This window comes from Nyctibius grandis, chromosome 27, assembly GCF_013368605.1.
Source record: "Nyctibius grandis isolate bNycGra1 chromosome 27, bNycGra1.pri, whole genome shotgun sequence".
Lineage (NCBI taxonomy): Eukaryota > Metazoa > Chordata > Aves > Nyctibiiformes > Nyctibiidae > Nyctibius > Nyctibius grandis.
The window spans coordinates 4121701-4140091 of record NC_090684.1 but is presented as its reverse complement, the minus strand read 5'-3'; the positions used below and the strand labels follow the sequence as shown (position 1 = coordinate 4140091).

At 49.7% G+C, this 18391-nt stretch overlaps 1 protein-coding gene across 2 annotated transcripts in view; it reads right to left on the bottom strand.

Annotated features, from left to right (window-relative positions):
• ANKS1A (ankyrin repeat and sterile alpha motif domain containing 1A) overlaps window positions 1-18391 on the bottom strand; it is a 77397-nt gene that overhangs the window by 15047 nt on the left and 43959 nt on the right. For both annotated transcript variants that reach the window (XM_068419393.1, XM_068419394.1), the window contains exon 11: window positions 14310-14416. In XM_068419393.1, the coding sequence (XP_068275494.1) occupies window positions 14310-14416 (107 nt within the window). The remainder of the gene's footprint in view (window positions 1-14309; window positions 14417-18391) is intronic.

The following is an 18391-nucleotide window of genomic DNA, read 5'->3' as shown; positions in this document are numbered from 1 at the left end:
CAAGGAAGGCAGCTCTGCCCCACATACCCACCTTGGGCTCTGAGAGGGCTGCGGCACGCACGGCACCGGTGGGGCAGGGCACTGCCATCCCCCCCCTACTGCAGCAGCCTCTTCCAGCCATTTCAGGCCACCACCCAAAGCGACCTTCCCGTCGGATGCACGGATGCTTTAACCACTGCGTAACAACGCCGCTTCCCACTGCTCAAGCAATCCCCCAGCCCCGCTCCACGCATGGTCCTGGAGAAGGGGCATCCAGCTCTGCTCAGCCTCCAGGGCCGCAGAGAAACCTCGATTTCTCTTCATGAGAGCAGGCGACCTGGCGAAGGTCAGATTTATCCTCCGTCCCCCGGGCAGAGAGGCTCTGCGTGCCGCACACCACTCCACTAAAGCTCATTTTCTGTCCCCCTTTCCCCGCACAGAGTGAGAGCAGATGCACACAGAGCGCGTTGACTTCACCCCCCTCTTAAAAACCTCCATCACAACCTGTTTCCCTGCCCGTACCCCTCGTACCTGGGCCGAGCTCAGCAGGAAGCCCGGGCACGTCTCCCCATGGCTGGAAGAACCACGCTGCTGTTTGACCAAGGGCTTCGGCTCGAGCCCGGACCCCCCCGTCCCCGGACCTGCCTCCCTCTGCTCTCAGGAGAGTCACAGCTGAAGGTCTGAGCTGACAGCACTTCGCTGTTCCACATTTCGGTTTTATAAGAGAAACCTAATTAAAATTGGCTGTGGGGCAATACGCTGCTGCAAGGGCACGCAGGCTGCGGGAACAGCGGGCTGCACGGCCGGGCCTTCAGGAGGGAAAGATCGCCAGGAATCCTCCTTAAAGGGCAGCAAATGCTCCATGTTCCTTCCCACCCCGCACCTTCTGTGGTGTTTCAGCTCACCCGTTTTGCTAAGTGCTACCTGCTTCAAATGCAACAGCCAAAGGTGAGAGCAGCGAGGGCAGCGCGGGGGGAACAGCCCGTCCCACAGCCCTGACCACTCTCGGGTGCCCTCAGAGGCCAGGCTGCAGAGAAACAGTGATTTAGCAAACGACAGCGGCAAATGAAGGCAGCGGGGAAGCAGGGCCCTGCCCACACGCCGTGGCTGCCAGCACCCCCAGCGCCGAGGCGAAGGCTCCTCTGCCTCCATCCTCCCTCGGCACACAGGGATGCCCGATGCCTTCCCTACCTGGCATGCCAAGACTGCAGATCCAGAGCAGACAGCCGCAGTACAAAAGCATTTGTCTAAGAGTTGTTTTAAACAGCAGAAAGAGCCGGGACTAAAGACCCTGCAGCCCATTAGGGTGGTTCACTCCCTGTTTTCCAAAAGGTCGGTTTAGAGCAGCGGCACTGCTGGAATGAGCTGCTGTCACTGCTCAAGAGGGCACCGTGGGTGGGTGGCAGCTCTACAGGGGCACAGGGCCACCCCGATACCTGCCTTCCCGTTCCTGGATTGCACCCCACATCCTGCAAGCGAGGGCACGTGAGACCCCCCGCACACACCCACCGGGACAGCAAGAACAGTTGGCAGCCAAATGAGCTGTGACAATGCTGATGTGTAATTTTCACGTATACAAATTAAACAAGCTCGCTGATCCTATTTACATTTTTACTCAGGCTTATTTTCCAACGTTGAGCCTTTTTGGTGCTAATCCACTTTAGCACAGCCACGCTCCCAGAGCAGCAGCCCGGGGCTGGCAGCTCACGCTCTCCCACGCTGCCTCTTTTACCCAAGGCAAGGCAATAGGTGTTCTCCCACTTTTAGCATCTCAAATTCAAGGAAAATTGCTTGCTATGTAGCAAGGATACAAGCTAGTTAAATACTGTAAAGCCTCCAGCTTTCTCCAACACTCTGTATTTTTATGTGTCACATTAAATTCCCTCAGTGCCAGTCCGTATTCTCAGGGTACTTAACAAGGATAGACAAAGCGTAGCAGCTCCGAATAAATCATTGCAGTCTATTGTGCATGAGCCTCTGCTCAGAGAAACGTCCTTTAAGCCCATCCAGATTTCATCTCCTACGAAAAAAAAAATAACCTGCCAGTAAAATAGATAATTAAATGCAAACACACTGGAGATCTTTTAACCTTTGCCAGCCGAACAGATGAGCTGTTTAAACCAGACTTTAAACCTGTCTGCATTTAACACGCTGTTCAGACAAAAGCCAAGGGGCAGAGATGCTGCCACGGCACGGTGATTGCTGCGGGTTTGGTTAGTGCCCGGCTCTCTGCTCGGGCTCCTGCGCCTGCAAAACCACCTCTCTGCCCAACCAGCAACTAATAACTCGGCACAAAAAGCCCCTAAACAAGGAGGGGTCCCAGCCACGGAGACCCAGCCGGGGTCTGCCCTGGCTTTCGCCCTTCCCTGCTCTCCTGGCACGTCTCACTTGCTCCTCACCGCCAGCCCCATCCTTCCCGACCTCACACGGGGCACTGGGCTGCTCGAGGGTCTTAGGTCTGTCCCTGAACCAGGCAAGAGCCATTTCTTTGCTGGAGCGAGGAGGGGACGACCGCAGACATGTCCACACCCAGCAGCTCGTGGAGGAAAAAGGAACAAGGCGTTCATCACCGAGAGGAAACAAAGCCTCTTCCTTACAAAGGGCTGCTCGAGGGGAGACTGCCCTGACACAGGGCTGCAAAATCCCAGAAAAACTGCTGTGAGGGTTTGCGAGGGTTTTTTGGGGGAGTTTGGTTTTGATTTTTAAACCATATCCCAACACAGGTGTTTGTTTGCTCGTTTTTAGGGTTTTTTCCTTGCTTTTTTTGTTGTTTTTTGGGGTTTTTTTTAAACAAAGGTCCCCTTTGGTGCTGACACAGGCCAGCAACCAGGTTAAAAGACACCATCTCCCAAGCACCAGCCTGACCCCCGGCCCCTCTCCGGGTCCCTCTGAGAACGGGTTCACCAAATGCCCCAGGCAGGGGAGAGCAAAGCTCCCAGGGACTCGCTCTGCCCTTAGCCTGGCCCTCTACAATCCTCCAGCAGCCGCCTCAGAAAGGCCAATTAGAATCAAAAAGACTTTCTGAAGATGCATTTCAGGCTTTATTTGTGGTGACAAGTGATTTTACCTTGGGCATTTCTCCCGGCTGCGGGGCTGAGCGGAGCGGGAGCAGCTCAGGGCTGCACCTGGGCCAGAGCTCTTGCTTTCACCCAAGTCGGGGGAGCGGGGGACACCCGAAAGCCCTGTTCACCCCAACACCTCACCATTTTCTCCTCACTTCCATCAGGAACCAGCCCTAAAAAAAAAAAATCCACCAGGAAGCAGAGGCTGAAGTATTTTTTGCGAGGGACACAGAAGCACAATTTCCCCCCTGAGCTTCAGCTGCGCACACATGCGTTAGGTCGAGGAAGGGACCATGTCCTCAGAACAAGTGCACTTACACTGGGGTGAAAGTGTTGTAGAAATTTTCACATAATTGTTGTAGAAGTTCTCATGAATTAAGCAAATAAGAATCAATAGAGATGAAATAAAGAATAGAATAATTAATATAAGTCTATCTGAATAAACACAGGTGGGTTTTAGTGCCATGGTCTAGTTGACATGGTGGTGTCAGGGCAATGGTTAGACTCGATGATCCCAGAGGGCTCTTCCAACCTGGTTGATTCTGTGATTCTGTTTTCACAATCCATGAATACTGTTCTCAAAGCCCCTTTGTATAATCCTGACCTACGACTGAACAAATCATCAGTCAAAGCTTAATGAGTAGCTAAGCAGAAGTAGGCCTAGAAGTATTAATTTCTGATGATTCTAGTAAAAAGGATGTATGGTTAACCTTTGTCTTACCTTAAAAGACTATAGGAGACTTAGAAATAAGAATTAATAGAAATCATAGAATGGTTTGGGTTGGAAGGAACCTTAAAGATCATCTAGTTCCAACCCCCTGCCATGGGCAGGGACACCTTCCACCAGACCAGGTTGCTCCAAGCCCTATCCAACCTGGCCTTGAACAGTGCCAGGGATGAGGCAGCCACAGCTTCTCTGGGCAACCTGGGCCAGGGTCTCACCAGCCTCACAGCGAAGAATTTCTTCCTAATATCTAATTGAAATCTCCCCTCTTTCAGTTTAAAACCGTTCCCCCTCGTCCTGTCACTACTTGCCCTTGTAAAAAAGAAATAAAAGTTCTAAATAGACTTTAGCTATTTTAGGTTAACATTTAGGAGATGTTGGCAGTGGAACCCAGACTCTGGTCAACCCGGATCAAGACGGGACGCTGATCACAGCAAGAACATCAAGGATGGGGTGTTGACTGAAGCTGAAGTGGAACCAGAAGATAAAGATCAGCTGACCAATGGAGAAGAATGGACTTTTGTGGACTCTTGACAAATGAAGAAAGAGGAATTGAAATAGTTAGTGGAATTTTAACAGAAGCTCGTGAGAAGTTTGTGATGTAACTACTTATCAGTTTCTATATATAAGCTGATAGTGAATTTGAGTCAGGTACCACTCACTGCGGTGCTGGGTCCAACTCTGAGCTGCTTCAATAAAGAATCAGCAAACCTAGAGACCGGGACTCTGCCAATTTTTTTTAACAAAATGCTTCACCCGAGTGAGCCCTCCTCCGCTCCCACTGGCAATCCAAAGAGCCTGAAGGATCAGCCCAGCCACAGACATCTGAAATCGGGCAAGGTGAATCCCACTCCCTGGCACAGACTGGCTGCTGGACAGTTTGGAGGGGCTTTCATCCCCCAACCTGACCTTCAGCTTCCTCAGAGCTGAACAGAGCTCCCTCCGTGGAAAGGCACAACTACACACGACCATGAAGGACGTCTCTGAGCCCCATCCCTGCCCTCCGCATCGCCCCGAAGGAGAGCAGGGATCTGCCAGTGACCCGCGTCCTCGTCCGCGCTGCCCCGGGGAGCCCCGAAGGATGCTGGTGCAGCCTGTGGAAACACAAGCTTTTAGAGACAGGCTCTGCTGTAGTCATGCTTCACATCTTGCACTGTAATTAAACAGCCTGCGAGGCTCCAGGTTTCTCATTAAAGGACAAAAACCAAAAGCACACTCAAAGGTTGTAGGAAGGTAGCGTCCCCTCCTGCTAGTGAGGTGACCCCGAAGGCAAGCGTGCCAAAACCAGAGCTGCTGAAATCTGCCAGCCATCCTCCTCCAGCCGGGCACTCTGCAGGCACTTAACTACCCAATTTTCAGATGCTGCTTCTCGCACAGAGCCTGGCTTCAGTCCATCCTCTCTCTCCAGCAAAGGAAGGGCCTGAGGCGAAGAAAGTTTCGTATAGGACGCGCAGTCTTACCCAGCCAGCGATGCAGTTTAATGAATCCCGACTGTCTCCCCAAGCTCACGCTAACACAAGTGCTGCCTCTGTTACTAAACCTCGTATTAAAGACAGGCGATGGACTGCAGGGAAGACGGGGACCAGAATGTGTTTGCTATTAAAAGCAACAGATGCAAAACCCAAACACAGCTTTTCCAGACTACAAAGGCTTCTGCAAACATCCACAGCAAAGTGTCTTCAGCTGCATGAGCCAAAGCATCCATTTTTTCTTAGATTAATGCATACAAAGCTCTTTTTCTTTCCCCCCTCAGTACATTCAAGACAATTTGCGTCTTGTCAAGGATTTTGCTGCCACTGCTGTTGCTTTACTTTTTGGCAACCAAAAGCCTGGATGTGGGAGACAGAGACGTATCCAGCTCACCACAGACCCAGCCTAAACGAGGATAATATGCAGCAAGTCCTGAAAACAGAGGTTGCACCTTCCTTAGCCTCAACACCACCTTGATTTCTCCTTTTCAGGTGAAAGAAGGATCAAGAACCTTCATTTTGGTCATCTTAGTATCAGCCAGCTGCAGCTTTCAGGAACTTAATGCAAGGTGGCGGCTCAGGGTTTGCAGACCAGCAGATAGTGGCTCAATTACATGCCCAGCAAGGGGATTTGGCGAGTCCCCTGTGGCTCTGCCTCAGCTCCTGGGTGCTCCTGCTGCTGCCAGACTTGTAAAAAGCTGCCAGGTTTCATGGCCCCGCAGCTGGGGCAGCATCCTGAGGATAAGCGAAGGCAGTGAAATTCAGAAAGATGAGCTATGGCGAAGGTACTCCTGAGAGCTGCCAAAGCCATGGCAGCCAGCAACGACCTCCCTGTCCCCAAATCTATGAGTAGTTAATGACAAAGCGTCTTCTTTCCTTGCAGGGTTTGGAGGTTGCACATTTGGCCTCATCCAGCCCCTCCGAGGTGTGTTCAAACCCCTCTGAACAGGGTGTAGGGGGCCACCAGCCCAGCCCTGCTCCCACCGCAGAGCCTGGCCAGCCTCGACCCCCTTGCTGCAGGAGGGGCTGTACAGATCTGCACTCGGAGTAAAAAGCCCCGCTAATGTATCTTGTGCAACAAGAAAAGAGCAGCTAATGCCTCATTAATGGACTAATTTATCAGCTTATCCTAGAAGCAAGCTTGTGTTCTGTCTGCGTATCTGCATGATTTGCACTTGGGGGCTTTTCATCTGAGACCCTCAGTGATAGCACAGAGCAATCATCCCCTTTTACAAAAAAAAGCTAAAACCTCCCAAAATCCAGCTTGGATTACAGGCTGAATAGCTACAGCTCCATCAGCCATCCCTGGCCGCTCAGCCCCTCCAACAAACCTGCGCCAGCAGCTTGTTTATCTCTGCCCTCCCCAAAACCGGGACCTGCACACCCCAATTTCAGAGCCAGGGGATCAGGACTTGGTCACACAAATATATATTAGTAACTGGCCTCGTGATCCACGAGGTTTCATGCCTCCCCTTAATGGTATCTGCAGTTTGATAGTTCAGCGGAAGCCCAAGGAAAAGAAGTATTTGTTTAGCTAAGGGCACGACGAGGAAGCCCAGAGCATTGACTGTGAAAAGGGCTCATACACAAAAACCTACAATAAATCCTAGATTAGCACACAGCCACTTTTGTTCAATTTTCTTGCCCATGCAGACTGGCAGCGTGACAATGGCAACAGAGGGAATCGGTCATGGTTGTCAAGTTCAGGCAATTTTATTGAGAGAAAGAAAAAAAATTGAACTGTTACTTTAATGGCTTTTTAAATGTTTATTGGGCCTGGAGCTACTAATGAATCAAATGTAAGTATCCTCTAAATTGCTAGTTCTGGTCCACCCACTTTGCTCCTCAAAATCCACTCTGAACTCGCTGCTCTCCGTGAAGTCCATTTCCATCATCTGGGGAGCTTCAGCGCAGCTCTGCCGCATCCCCCCGGTCAGAGCCGCGGGTGAGCAGCCAAAACGTTCTCTCGAACCCCGGATCATTGCACATCTCCACTCTCACCATTCCCTTCCAGAGAAAACCCCCAAAACCGTACCCTCATGGACAAAGCCCAGTCCTTGTGAACCACCCACGTAGCGTCTGAAACCCACTGGAGAGCTGTCAAAAGAGATTCATTTCATTGTACGAATCGATTCCCGCTCAGACGCTTGGCAGAAACCCTCACACAAGGGTCCAATTCCACTCTTACGGGGTGTTCATCCAGAGCATCAAAATCAGTCTGGGGACCAAGGGAGAAATGCATTTCCAGTAGGTTGGCAGCAATGCCAAGCAGCAGACAATACCATGTAATGTAGCTGATGCGCTCCCTCTCCGTGTCATAAAAACAAACAAAAGCCATTTCAGTAATAAATCTGCCAACCGGCGTGAACCAGGCCAAAAAGATCCCCAGATCTGATCAGCAACTGGGACCAGGTAGATCGCCAGCACCTCTAGGTACGAGCAGGACTTACTTCCACCCACACCTCTTTACAAGCTCAGTCACCAAACATCGCTGCAGGGCAGAGCTTTTGCTTTGGGAAGACCCAGAACCAACTCAAGAGCTTCTGCCTGGATGAACAGAGCTTGCTTCAGCTTGAAACCGAGCCTACCTGCCCAGGCACAACCTAGACACGGGGGCTTACCTGGGTCTGTACTAAAGTATTCTCCAAGGGCTGTAATCACTCCAAGTTTTCTCTTCACTTCACCAAGTGTAGAAGCACTAACACCTCTGTGAGACCTTTGACAGGTCACTGCTCTTCATAGATCGTTACTGTGTGCAAAACACTACTGGAATATGTCAGTTAAGTTTTCCCCTGATGACTACTATAAAATTACATGTTTTAAATGTAAATAGAAAAAAAAAAAGCTCTGGGGCACACGCGTTCTCAGAGCGTGCTAAAAGCTTGGCTGCTGCCCAGGGGACCAGCATCCACGAGCCAAGGTGGGTAGTTATGAAGTGCATCACGCAAAGCAGAGCTACAATCCACTGAGGACACCTGGAGATGCCCCGTGCTCCAGCACAACAGGTATTGGGTGAAAATGAAGATCATGCAGATGTCAGCCAGCACCCAAACCACGGGTTTTTGCAGGGTGAAGGAGACCCAGCTCCGTGCACATCCCGTCCCTTGGCAGCTGGGAGGGTTGTCCTCAGCCCCAGCCTGGCAGACACCCACCGAGCTGCACTTCAGCTCTGCTCAAACATCAAGCCAACGCCTCAGCTTTACATTTTTATCAACCGTTTGCTTGCACACACACGCAGAGGAGAGAAGAGGAAGGCTCTTTCGTAACGAAGACCACTCCAGGCTAATCTAACATGGCACTGAACTACATTTAAACAAATTAACGTCAGTACTCTAAATTATTTGTGGACATCCCGTTCTTCCAAGGCCATCATGCTTCTACCACTTCTCCCCAGTTATAAAAAAAATAAAAAAATCCCCAGAGGAGCCCATGGCACTACAACAAAGAGAACAGATTTCCGTTTCTGACACTGTCTCATTGAATCAGCATTAGCTGCTTTCCACACACTCCAGGGGAATCCAGGCTTGAACAATTAAAAAAAAAAAAGCAATAAAAAATGGTTTATGTTCTGTTTTACCTGCTCATTCGTGAATCAAAATATCTTTGGACTCAACAAAAAGTTCAACTACAGAATAATGGTGCAATTGCCAGAGCCTGCGAGGTTTGCCCTTCTCAGATGTCAGCCTGAAAAGCTGTCCGGGGTAGCAGCAAACATTCAGCCCTCCAAGGGAAGGGAAAAGCTTTCGCAAGGATCTCAGACACATTTATGGGATCTGTGGGATCACAAAACACTGCAGTGAGGGTGCAGGTAACGGCATTTCCTTCCCCACTTCTTGGGTGGCAATTCCCCCATGAATTACTGCAATTCCTTCTTATTACATGGGCAACGTCCCTTCTTTCCCAAAACACAGCAGGGTCCAGCCTGGCCTTTCTCTCCAGGTCATTGCTGTGTTTGCTGCAGGGCACTGGGATGCACTGGGCAGCTCCCAGCAAAACCAGCCTCCCGCGGACCTGCCAAAGGGAGCGTCTGCTGCAGACGCACTGGTGATCTCAGGAGACGCGATGGGACCAAGCTCTAGGAGCAGGAGAATCCCTCTTGGTCCATATTCTTGTGACATTTTTCCTACTCTTACAGCTCCCCCAGCTCCTTACCGGTCAAGGCCAATTAAGTCGATTTATAGTGCATTTTTCTGAACGACACCGCTCACTCATTGCTATGGTTTTGTGATCTGACCTTTTATTTTCCTCCTCTGGTGAAGGACAAGGCAATGGGTCTCCTGACACCCCACGCACGCACAAGGGCTGCATTCCTCCGCGTGGGAGGTGGAGCAGGGCTGGCTTCTCCTGGGTGGTGGGGTATTCTCGGTTCATTAGGACTGTTAACATTTGGCATGCAATTCTGCTGAGGATTTTATTCTACTTGCAAAGCTGTATTTTTGCTAAGTCAAGGACAGCACAGCCCGTGCCAGCAATACTCAGCTAGCAGCTTCAATTCACTTGTGTTTACCCATCGCACAAATAAACCTTTCCCCTCTAACGGAAGAATCCCAACAGGCTGCGAAGCAGAGAAGGAAAATTTCGAGCGCCATCTCCATTTTAGCTTTTTTTAATCCCTGGCTGGCTGAACAGGCTGTTCTTCGAGTTAAAGCCCCACATCAAAAGCAGAAGTTGAGTGTCACAGTCTGATTGCCCCGAGCCAGCGATGCTGGCAGTGAAGGTCACTCAGTGGCAACGGAGAAGATGAGCAAAATAATTTGGTCCCTTGGACTGTGGGGTTTGTGCTGGAGAGTAACAGCAAGAACCAGAAACGTGGCCCAATATGCAGATGTTAGGATTTGGAAAGAGAACTCAAGTCTTTTAGAAAACTAAGCTACCTAAATCCATCTCTTATAGCCCCTTTCTTCCCTGAACCAAGCCAAAAGATTACACACAATCTGAAATAAAGGCAGACTCCAGTCCCTTCCCAGAAACATGTACATCGGCAAGGAAGCTTTAACGCCGTGTCAAATTGATGTTTAAATAATCCTGCTGACTTGTGTTAGCCGTACCCACCCTTGTCTGAAGTCAATACTCCATCAAGATCCTTTACTCTGAACTAGTCACAAACGTTCTTGGTTTTGCATTTGACTGGGAAAGGGGTCAGCGCCACCGAGATGCTCTCGTGTGCTGTATCAAACGCTGCAGCATTTTGTTTTCTTCTGCAGATTTAACAAGAATTTTACATCATGAAAACACTGATCAAGAAGCTCTGCTTTCAGTGCTGGAACAAAGCAACCTGTCAGCGAGACCCAGCCCATCTGCAGCGTCCCATCCCAGCTCCAGTTCCTAAAACACCTGGTAGCTGCATGCAGCCAGGACGACAGTCACTGCCTTTATGCATTAACACTTGTGATTCCCTTCTCCTTACCATGGTTGGGTCAACTTGTTCTTGCCCGATAATCAATTCGCAAGCCCTCAAAAATCCCCGTGAGCTCCAAAAATGAGAATATTCCCAATAAGTCCTGTCTGACACCACTCAGAACCAACTGGTACTACAAGTAATAATAATTTGTCCTGAATTCCCCCAAAAGAGAAACAGCCCTGGCAGAGACACATGCACACAAGGAGGGTCTCTTCCAACTGTCAGTGCTGCCTGTTGAAGTGTACGAGGAGACCCCCAGAGAGGGAGCAGGATTATTTCCCCCTCCTTGGTGCTGCTGGACATGCAGCTTGCACTGAGCTCCCACCAGCCAGACGGCCGGTCGCGTGTCCGCAGAGCACAGCTCGTCACCTAATAACGAATCTCTGGATTTCTGAAAACAACAGAATTATTATTCTCGGAAAAAATGCATGTTTCCGCCTTCCTAGATTAACATCTAATTAAGAAGCCCAAAGTATTTACAGAGCTCTTTTCAAAATCACTTTGCCACACCGTGCATTCATGAATCATTATCAGGGCTTTTGTAATACAGGGTGTAAATGAACACAAGAGTCAACTGAAAATGAGGAATCCCTGAAACCAGAACTGGCTGAACTAAGGGCTACAGGAGCACTAAAAAGCAAAGATGCTCTTTGTTAGACTGTTTTCTTAATCCTACTATAAGCTATTATCTACTGCAGGCTGAGCATTATTCGTTAAGTATATTAAAGAGCTCTTCTTCTAGGACGCTGCCTCTGTTTTACACCTGTACCATCACTACACATCAGTTTGCTCTTGCAACGCTTTTCTCGTCTACCCAACGTACAAGCTTCTTGTTTGCTCTCAAACGGGCACGCGGGGACTCGAGCAGCAAAGGGAGCATCCTCGGCGTGCTGAGAAAACCCCGCAGCACTATATGCAGGGAGCAACGCGATGCCAAGTCTTATACAGAAAACAAGAGCGTTTCTGTATCAAAAGACTCCAAACTTCTGAATTTTTGCTACTAAAACTTAATTAGCCTCATAACCCATGTGGCAATTTGCAAACCATTACCCAGCATTCTTTGGACCGTGAAATATTTAACATAATGAGGCCCTAATAGGGACTAATCCTTTCACAGAAACCGTTTAACTCCAGGAAAATAATGCTACTTAGTTTGAAATATTTGAAATATTCTTTGTTAGCGATTGGAAGTGGCAGTTAGTAAAGAAATTATGTAAAAAAAGAAAAGGAATGGACAGCCTGCCATGCCAGGAGCCAGGCAGCCAGGTCCTTTCAGTCCTCGCTGCACTAGCCAGCTTCAGTGTTTACAACAACTTTAATAATTCATCTGAGAACATCAAAATCACTACTAAAAACAAATTAACTACTTGTTCCTCATGTTCCTCAGCTCATCAGAAGCCGAAGGCAAGTAACACCACAGAGGAAAAGATTATTAATAATTAAACTTTCATACTAGGCTGACTGTGTTAGCTTGAAGTTCTCAGGACTTGGATGAGAGGATTTAAAGTCAGTCTTGGCGTGGGTGCCAGCGTCAACTTCCCAGTGAAAGGGATAAGCAGCAAAATGGAAATTGGCCAGGCTTTGCAGGAAATCTTTGCTAAATTATTTGACCTTTTAAAATTGAGAGGAATGAGTGAGAAGAGCGTCCCACCTCCCGACACCAGCAGAAGCCAATTTCCTACACTGGGAGTGGTTACCCAGCACTGGATGGGGAAGCAAAACATCCAGCCATGAACAATATTTAAAAGCAACTCCTACCACATATACCATAAAATCACATTATGAGACATGTACAAGGACCCTTTGCTTCCATCTTATAAATGACAAAATCCTGCATCAGACACTTTGCAACTAAGGGTTGCTACTTACTGCAAATAAGCACAGGGAATAAAAATTCCTGCTTCCGCGCCTCCAGCTCCTGCCTCTCTGGGGACAAGAGGAAAGTTAATTTCCTTCGTTATTAAACTTCAGTGCTGAGAGAGGTCTATCATCACGCTTGTCAGGCAGGGCCAGCCAGAGTAAAGGCGTTTTTATCTGCTAACTGCTGGAGGGAGAGCAGCCCACTGACACCACAAAGGTCAATGACCCACCAGCAGAGGATCCCAAGCAGGAATCTATGGGGCATTATTGAATTTTAATTCACGGTACCACCTCCAGAGCATCCCAGAAGTCGAATCTGACCGCCCCAGCGTGCGGGGGGTGCCGAAACCTCACACAGAGCTGAATGTTCCTGCCTGAAGCACAGCAGTCCCAGTGGCCAAGGGTCCACTAGTGGGCTGGGACCAGCTGGGTGGGACACTGGGAGGGCTGGAGGAGCTGTCCCTGGTCCTGCACACGGCCAGGGCACCCAGGGCTTCTGTGAGGGCCGCTCGCCCCAAATCCTCCCCAGGGAGGAGGGAAGGTGCCCCACGCAGCTGTAGGCACAGGAGACGGTAGAGGTACAGGGGTGCGTGGCAAGACCACGGCCTGTCGCCGACAGTTCCTCTGCTGAAGGTGCATAAACCACAGTAAAATCCAGCTCTGTAGGGGAGCATTGGCCCTGCCAGGCTAAGGGGAGACAAGGGGATAAAGCTGCTTGCCATGGAGGCCAGGAGGTACGGCTGGATGCTGCCACAGTATTCAACTTACAGGGGTGCTTGGAGATCCCAGGACATTCACAGGGACATTTATCCTGTTGGTCAGGTCATTTTTTTTAGAAGCATAATTACATCCTGCCTTTAAGTATCCATACTGATGCTGCTCCGACGTGCACTTCCTTGCCCCTCCACCCATGCCCTGTGCAGTCTCCCCTCCTTTCTCCAGCTGCTCCCCACGTACCCTCAGCACTGTCGGATGGCCGCTGTGTTTTCCGAACCCCCTTCGCCCAGTTCACAATACAGCTGTCAAGCACACATCCTCCTGGGTATCACCTCTCCGCACCATCCACAGTACCAAAGAGATGCCCCGACTCCCTTTCCAAGGCAGGATATTACATCAGCTCAAATGACTTCTCCAAAGGTTTACATCCAGTTTTAGAAATTCTTTATTTGCAAAACTTGGGAGTCCACACTCAAAAAGCACTTCTTTAAGCCATGCAGGAAGAACCCTCCCACCACACCAAGATTTTGTGTCTTTGCAGTTCATTGTTCCATACGAATTCCCAGATTTTTACACCACGCAGCTTTAAGTTTCTAGACACTGGTTATTGAAAAAAACCCTCAACATTAAGCATTACTGTCTTGTCATCGTTAGGTTTCAGAGCCAACAGTGTCAATGCAATTAAGTACAGCTCATTAACATCCCGCCTGCCTGCTTAGAATAAAGATACTTCCAACAAGAGGTCTACCACCTCTCTCGTAGTCCAGAACCCAGACTGCTCAGTGATTTCGTCAAAACACTTGTGAATTTCAGTGCCCATTTCTGCAGTAAATTGGATAGTAAAGATTTAGGGGGCAGAGTAAAAATTTTATACCAAAATTTAGTGAAAAAACTATAACAGCTGAATTAAACGTGAAGATGAATGACCCAACACAACCCTCATTTCCTCCTTTCGTCTAACCTTCTACACACCCCAAGGCTGTTCTGCTGAGCTGCAGAACCCAGATCTGCTCTGCAGCTGACACGGGGAATCGATACCAAGTCAAGGTTTGGCCAAGACATTTGTTAGAGCCCGTGGGTCCCACCCAGCAACTTACCAGGAAGCGGACATCATCAAAGCCGTTCAAAAGCAGCTTACTCTCATATTGCTGCAGGCCGATGGACTCCAGCCACTCCCCGACACTCTGCTCCAGCATCCGCGAACCTGACGAGAGAGGAATCGGCAGACGCTTGAACAGGGAGAAACCATTAAGGCGGTAGCAGCGGCACTCTGAGGAAGACAGATGGCATTGCCACATCATAGTCATTACCATAAAGAAACTCAAAAAATTATGCTCAGAGTACAACAAATCAGCTGGCAGACAATTCCTCTTGTGCACACAGACCATGGACAACACGCTTCCAAGTGCCTCCGTGGCTCCGGGTTTATTTTGTATCCCAGTTAACACACTGAAAAAGAAACACCATGCCCAGGCCAACTGTTTAGAAGCCCTCCTGGGACCGTAACATCACATGCACTGCTTTCAGGGCTCAGGCGAGTTCCTTGCCAGGCAAACACACGAAGCCCAACCCCACGGGGATGCGGATCCACTCCTTGGCTCGTCTGAAGGGGGCGGGAGGAGGGCACCAAACTTTCACCCAAGGCATTCCCAGCCAGGCGTAGGCGCGAGGGAACGGAGCGGAGCCGCTCACAAACGCACGGAGCTGTGCGGGTCCTCTGGTCCGTGCGACTTCGGAGGCGCTCCCCTGCTCAGCGGGCCAGCGGAGAGGGCCAGGCGCATCGGAGGCACAAAGCAGCTAGAGAGAAAATACATCCTCATGCAGCTGAGACACAAAACAGACACGGCGGACGTTCAGAAAAGCAGCAGAAGCCAGACTAGAGCAGCTGTCCACGGGAAGACATGCAAGACAAAGAAAGCACACAAACTGCAGCAGAAGGAAAGAAGGGCTTATACTTTTTTTCCCCAAGCAGTCCTGAAAGAGGCAAACCATGGTAAGGGCTTTTTCTCGCCGTTATCGTGTTAAGAGGAGCAGAGGCACGAGCAACCCCGAGCACGAGAGTCCTGGCACTGGCATTTTACCACCTAAACGCACGCTGCTCGGACCAGGCTGCCTGCACCGGAGAGTCTAACCACGCCGCTGCACCGCGTGGCAGCAAGAGAGGCAGAGGGATCAGCACAGTTTTCACCCAACACATTCAGTCCTGGCAGGTGTTTGGTGCATGCTTGTATTTGCCCTTCCTTCATTTTCTTCAGCTAAACACAGCTGCTGCATCCGAGCCCCTCACTCAAACAGGGAGCAGCGCTGGAGGAGGAGGCATTTTAGTTCCTTGCTTCCAAACCATGCCAAAACAAAAAGAACCAAATGCAAGCACACTCTCTCCTCTTCCTGCAGCAGCTCAAGTCCAAGACATGCCCTGGCACCTCCTCTCAGCCTCTGGTAAATGAGATTCTTCCCAACACCCTACGGAAGCTGTGCAGACAAGCTTTCCCTTCCCTCACCCCTGGGAAGAGAGTCCAGTGACTTGTTACTCCTCCTCTAGAAAAGCTTAAGACCTTAGATATGACAAAAAAAAGTTCATAAGGAAATCTATGCAAGACAGGCAGAATTTTTCAGGATTTTCATCTGTTTCAAGGGTATATGCAAATAAAAAGACGATTGGGAAAAGCAAGTTTGCTTTCTTTGAACCTTCAGGTCAGCTGAAGCTGTTTGGTCCCTTCCAAGCCATCCTTCCCACCCCCGCCCGCTGCAACGGCTGCACAACGCAGAGCTCACGGCGTTATCTGGGAATCCTTGGGGTAAGGGATCCTGCTGCTCTGGTCCACGGGAGAGCTCCTCTGCCAGGCGACTTCCAGAGAGCCGGCCAGTCCTTCCAGTGCACACCGCAGCCCGAGAGACGCGGAGATCACAAAAGGCTTCTGTCTCCCTCCCCTAGCAGAGCCTGTGCACAAGGGCAGCACCTAAACCTGGAATTCACGCTCGCCCGGGGTCTCCATCCTTCCCTGCCGTCGGTCCTCGCTGTCCGCCGGCAGCCGCGTCCCCTCACCCTGCGATCGCGCGTCCTTGCAGGGCGCCGTGGCAGCGTGCTTTGTCTGAAGGCAGCGAGCTCCACGCTCGCCGTTCCACTCTCAGTCCCGTCTCCTGCTCTCGCATCGCCTGTCCCTCCCTTCTCCTCATCCTCTTACCCCTCCCAGCTTTTCCACCCGCTGCACGAGCAGCCTTCGCAGCAGAAGCTGCAGGAGAGGGGAGGGAGGCAGCAGCTTTATAACTCTCTAGTGAAAATTACTGAATTCGCAATATTTACTCGATGATGGACTACACGGCTTGGGGGTTTTCAAAAAAATGATGTTACAGGTCTGCTTTGACAGCTCCAAGTGATTTGTGACTGGCTCAGAATTAATTTATCGAGAGAGAGGTGAGGGAACTGCTTGCTGCCTATTACAGCATTTCTGGAAGCAGTCGGGGTATTGGCAGGGGGAATGAAACCACAGCAGTTCCTTCCTCTGAGCTCCTGAATTTCATTTTAAAAAATTATTTACTCTACTCAGCCTTTTGTACACTCATAAATGTATTTCTGCTTTTAAAGGGGAAACCTACAGTGACACGAAGCGCAGGTTTTCCATTTTTAAACCCACTTCAAAATCAAGAGAAAATAAAGGCGGGGGTATTTGGAGGGAGGGGAATGAAGGGGTTTACTTTAAAAAGAAAAAGAACAGATGTCCCAAAACATCCTAGACTGAAAATAAGTGAGTGCAAAATACACTTGATACTTGCACATTACAAGGATGACACGAAAGCAAATGAATCCCAGCCACTGTGCCCCCCAGCAAGAGCCCGATCACAGCTTCTGATTAAAACAAACTCCTAATTCTCAGCTCCATCCTTCTCCTTACGCTCCACATTTCAGGAATCCTACCTTTAAAAGGTCTGCGGGTGGCAGAGAGGGAAACAGTCAACAGAGTGTAGTCAGAAATAATAAAGAGTATTTAAAAGTTGCAAAGAAAAGCAAGCCAAGCAATTCAGTTCCTCTTGCAAGACATTTTTCAAGTAACACAGCATGCCGCAAAGAAAACAGGAAAGGGAGAGGGCTACCAGGGCTCAGAAAGGTCCTTCTACAAGTTCTTGTTTCAATCATGACCTTTAGAGCAAAGTTTGAGTCTGTTTGGAGGAAGAAATAAGTATGTGGGCCGTGCTGGACAAAAGGATCACCCTGTTCACTCATGGAAACTGCTAACAGCTTAATGTGACCTGGTGTGGCCTGAAGATACACGACCAAGCTTCACCTGGAAGAAAAAACTGCAAGTCCAAGCAAGCGTTGATGAAACCCCTGTCCACACACACACAGAGCATGCAGGACAACCAAGCCAGGCAGTTATTGCCACAGCTGGGGACGGTCATCAGCTGAAACGCCTTAAATCCACTGAGGGGGGCTATAAAGTCCAGCAGTGCATTAGGCAAGATGGATGGGCAAGGGGAATGTAGTCATCAATGCAAGAAATGCAGCCAGCATCCGACTGTACTGGAACTAAGATCAATTAGCCAAACGCAGAGCGCTAACAAATTTCTCCCTCTTTCGTCAAGTAAAACACCAAGCACGTTCCTCACGCCTCAAGTCAACTGCAGAGTTAACTCACCGAGCCTCAAACGCATCCCCTGCCCAGTGCAGCATGCCTCCTGCCTGCATCGAGCTGATTTATTGAGCAGAGACCACTCATCTCCTCTATTTTTGGGGAGAGAAACATCGCCTGACAAATCACCGTAACCCAGCGAGCAACACACGGGTTTCTTGTTCAAAGCCAGCAGTGAAATGAGACGCTGCAGCACAGTGGGGTTGAGTTTCTGCTGTCAGACCTGGACTCCCCCACACATCTGACTCACATCTGGGACGAAGAGATGATCAGAAGTGGGTTGCTGGAGCTAAATACGTGTGTGACTGCAAAACACACAGGCAGAGAAATACAGACTGAACACAAATGTCTATTCCGAGGCCAAACAAACCTTTAAGGCAAAGGTTAGGTGGAATCCAGTATCCTTTAAGAGATGGTGCTCCTTGATTCCCCAACCTCCAAAAAGCACTTACCAATGTGCACGAGTGACAGACTTCTTTCCTCCCACCTGTACCACCCACCCTTGGGAAATACATTTGGAAGATTTTCTTACAAGCTCTACCAGGAAATAA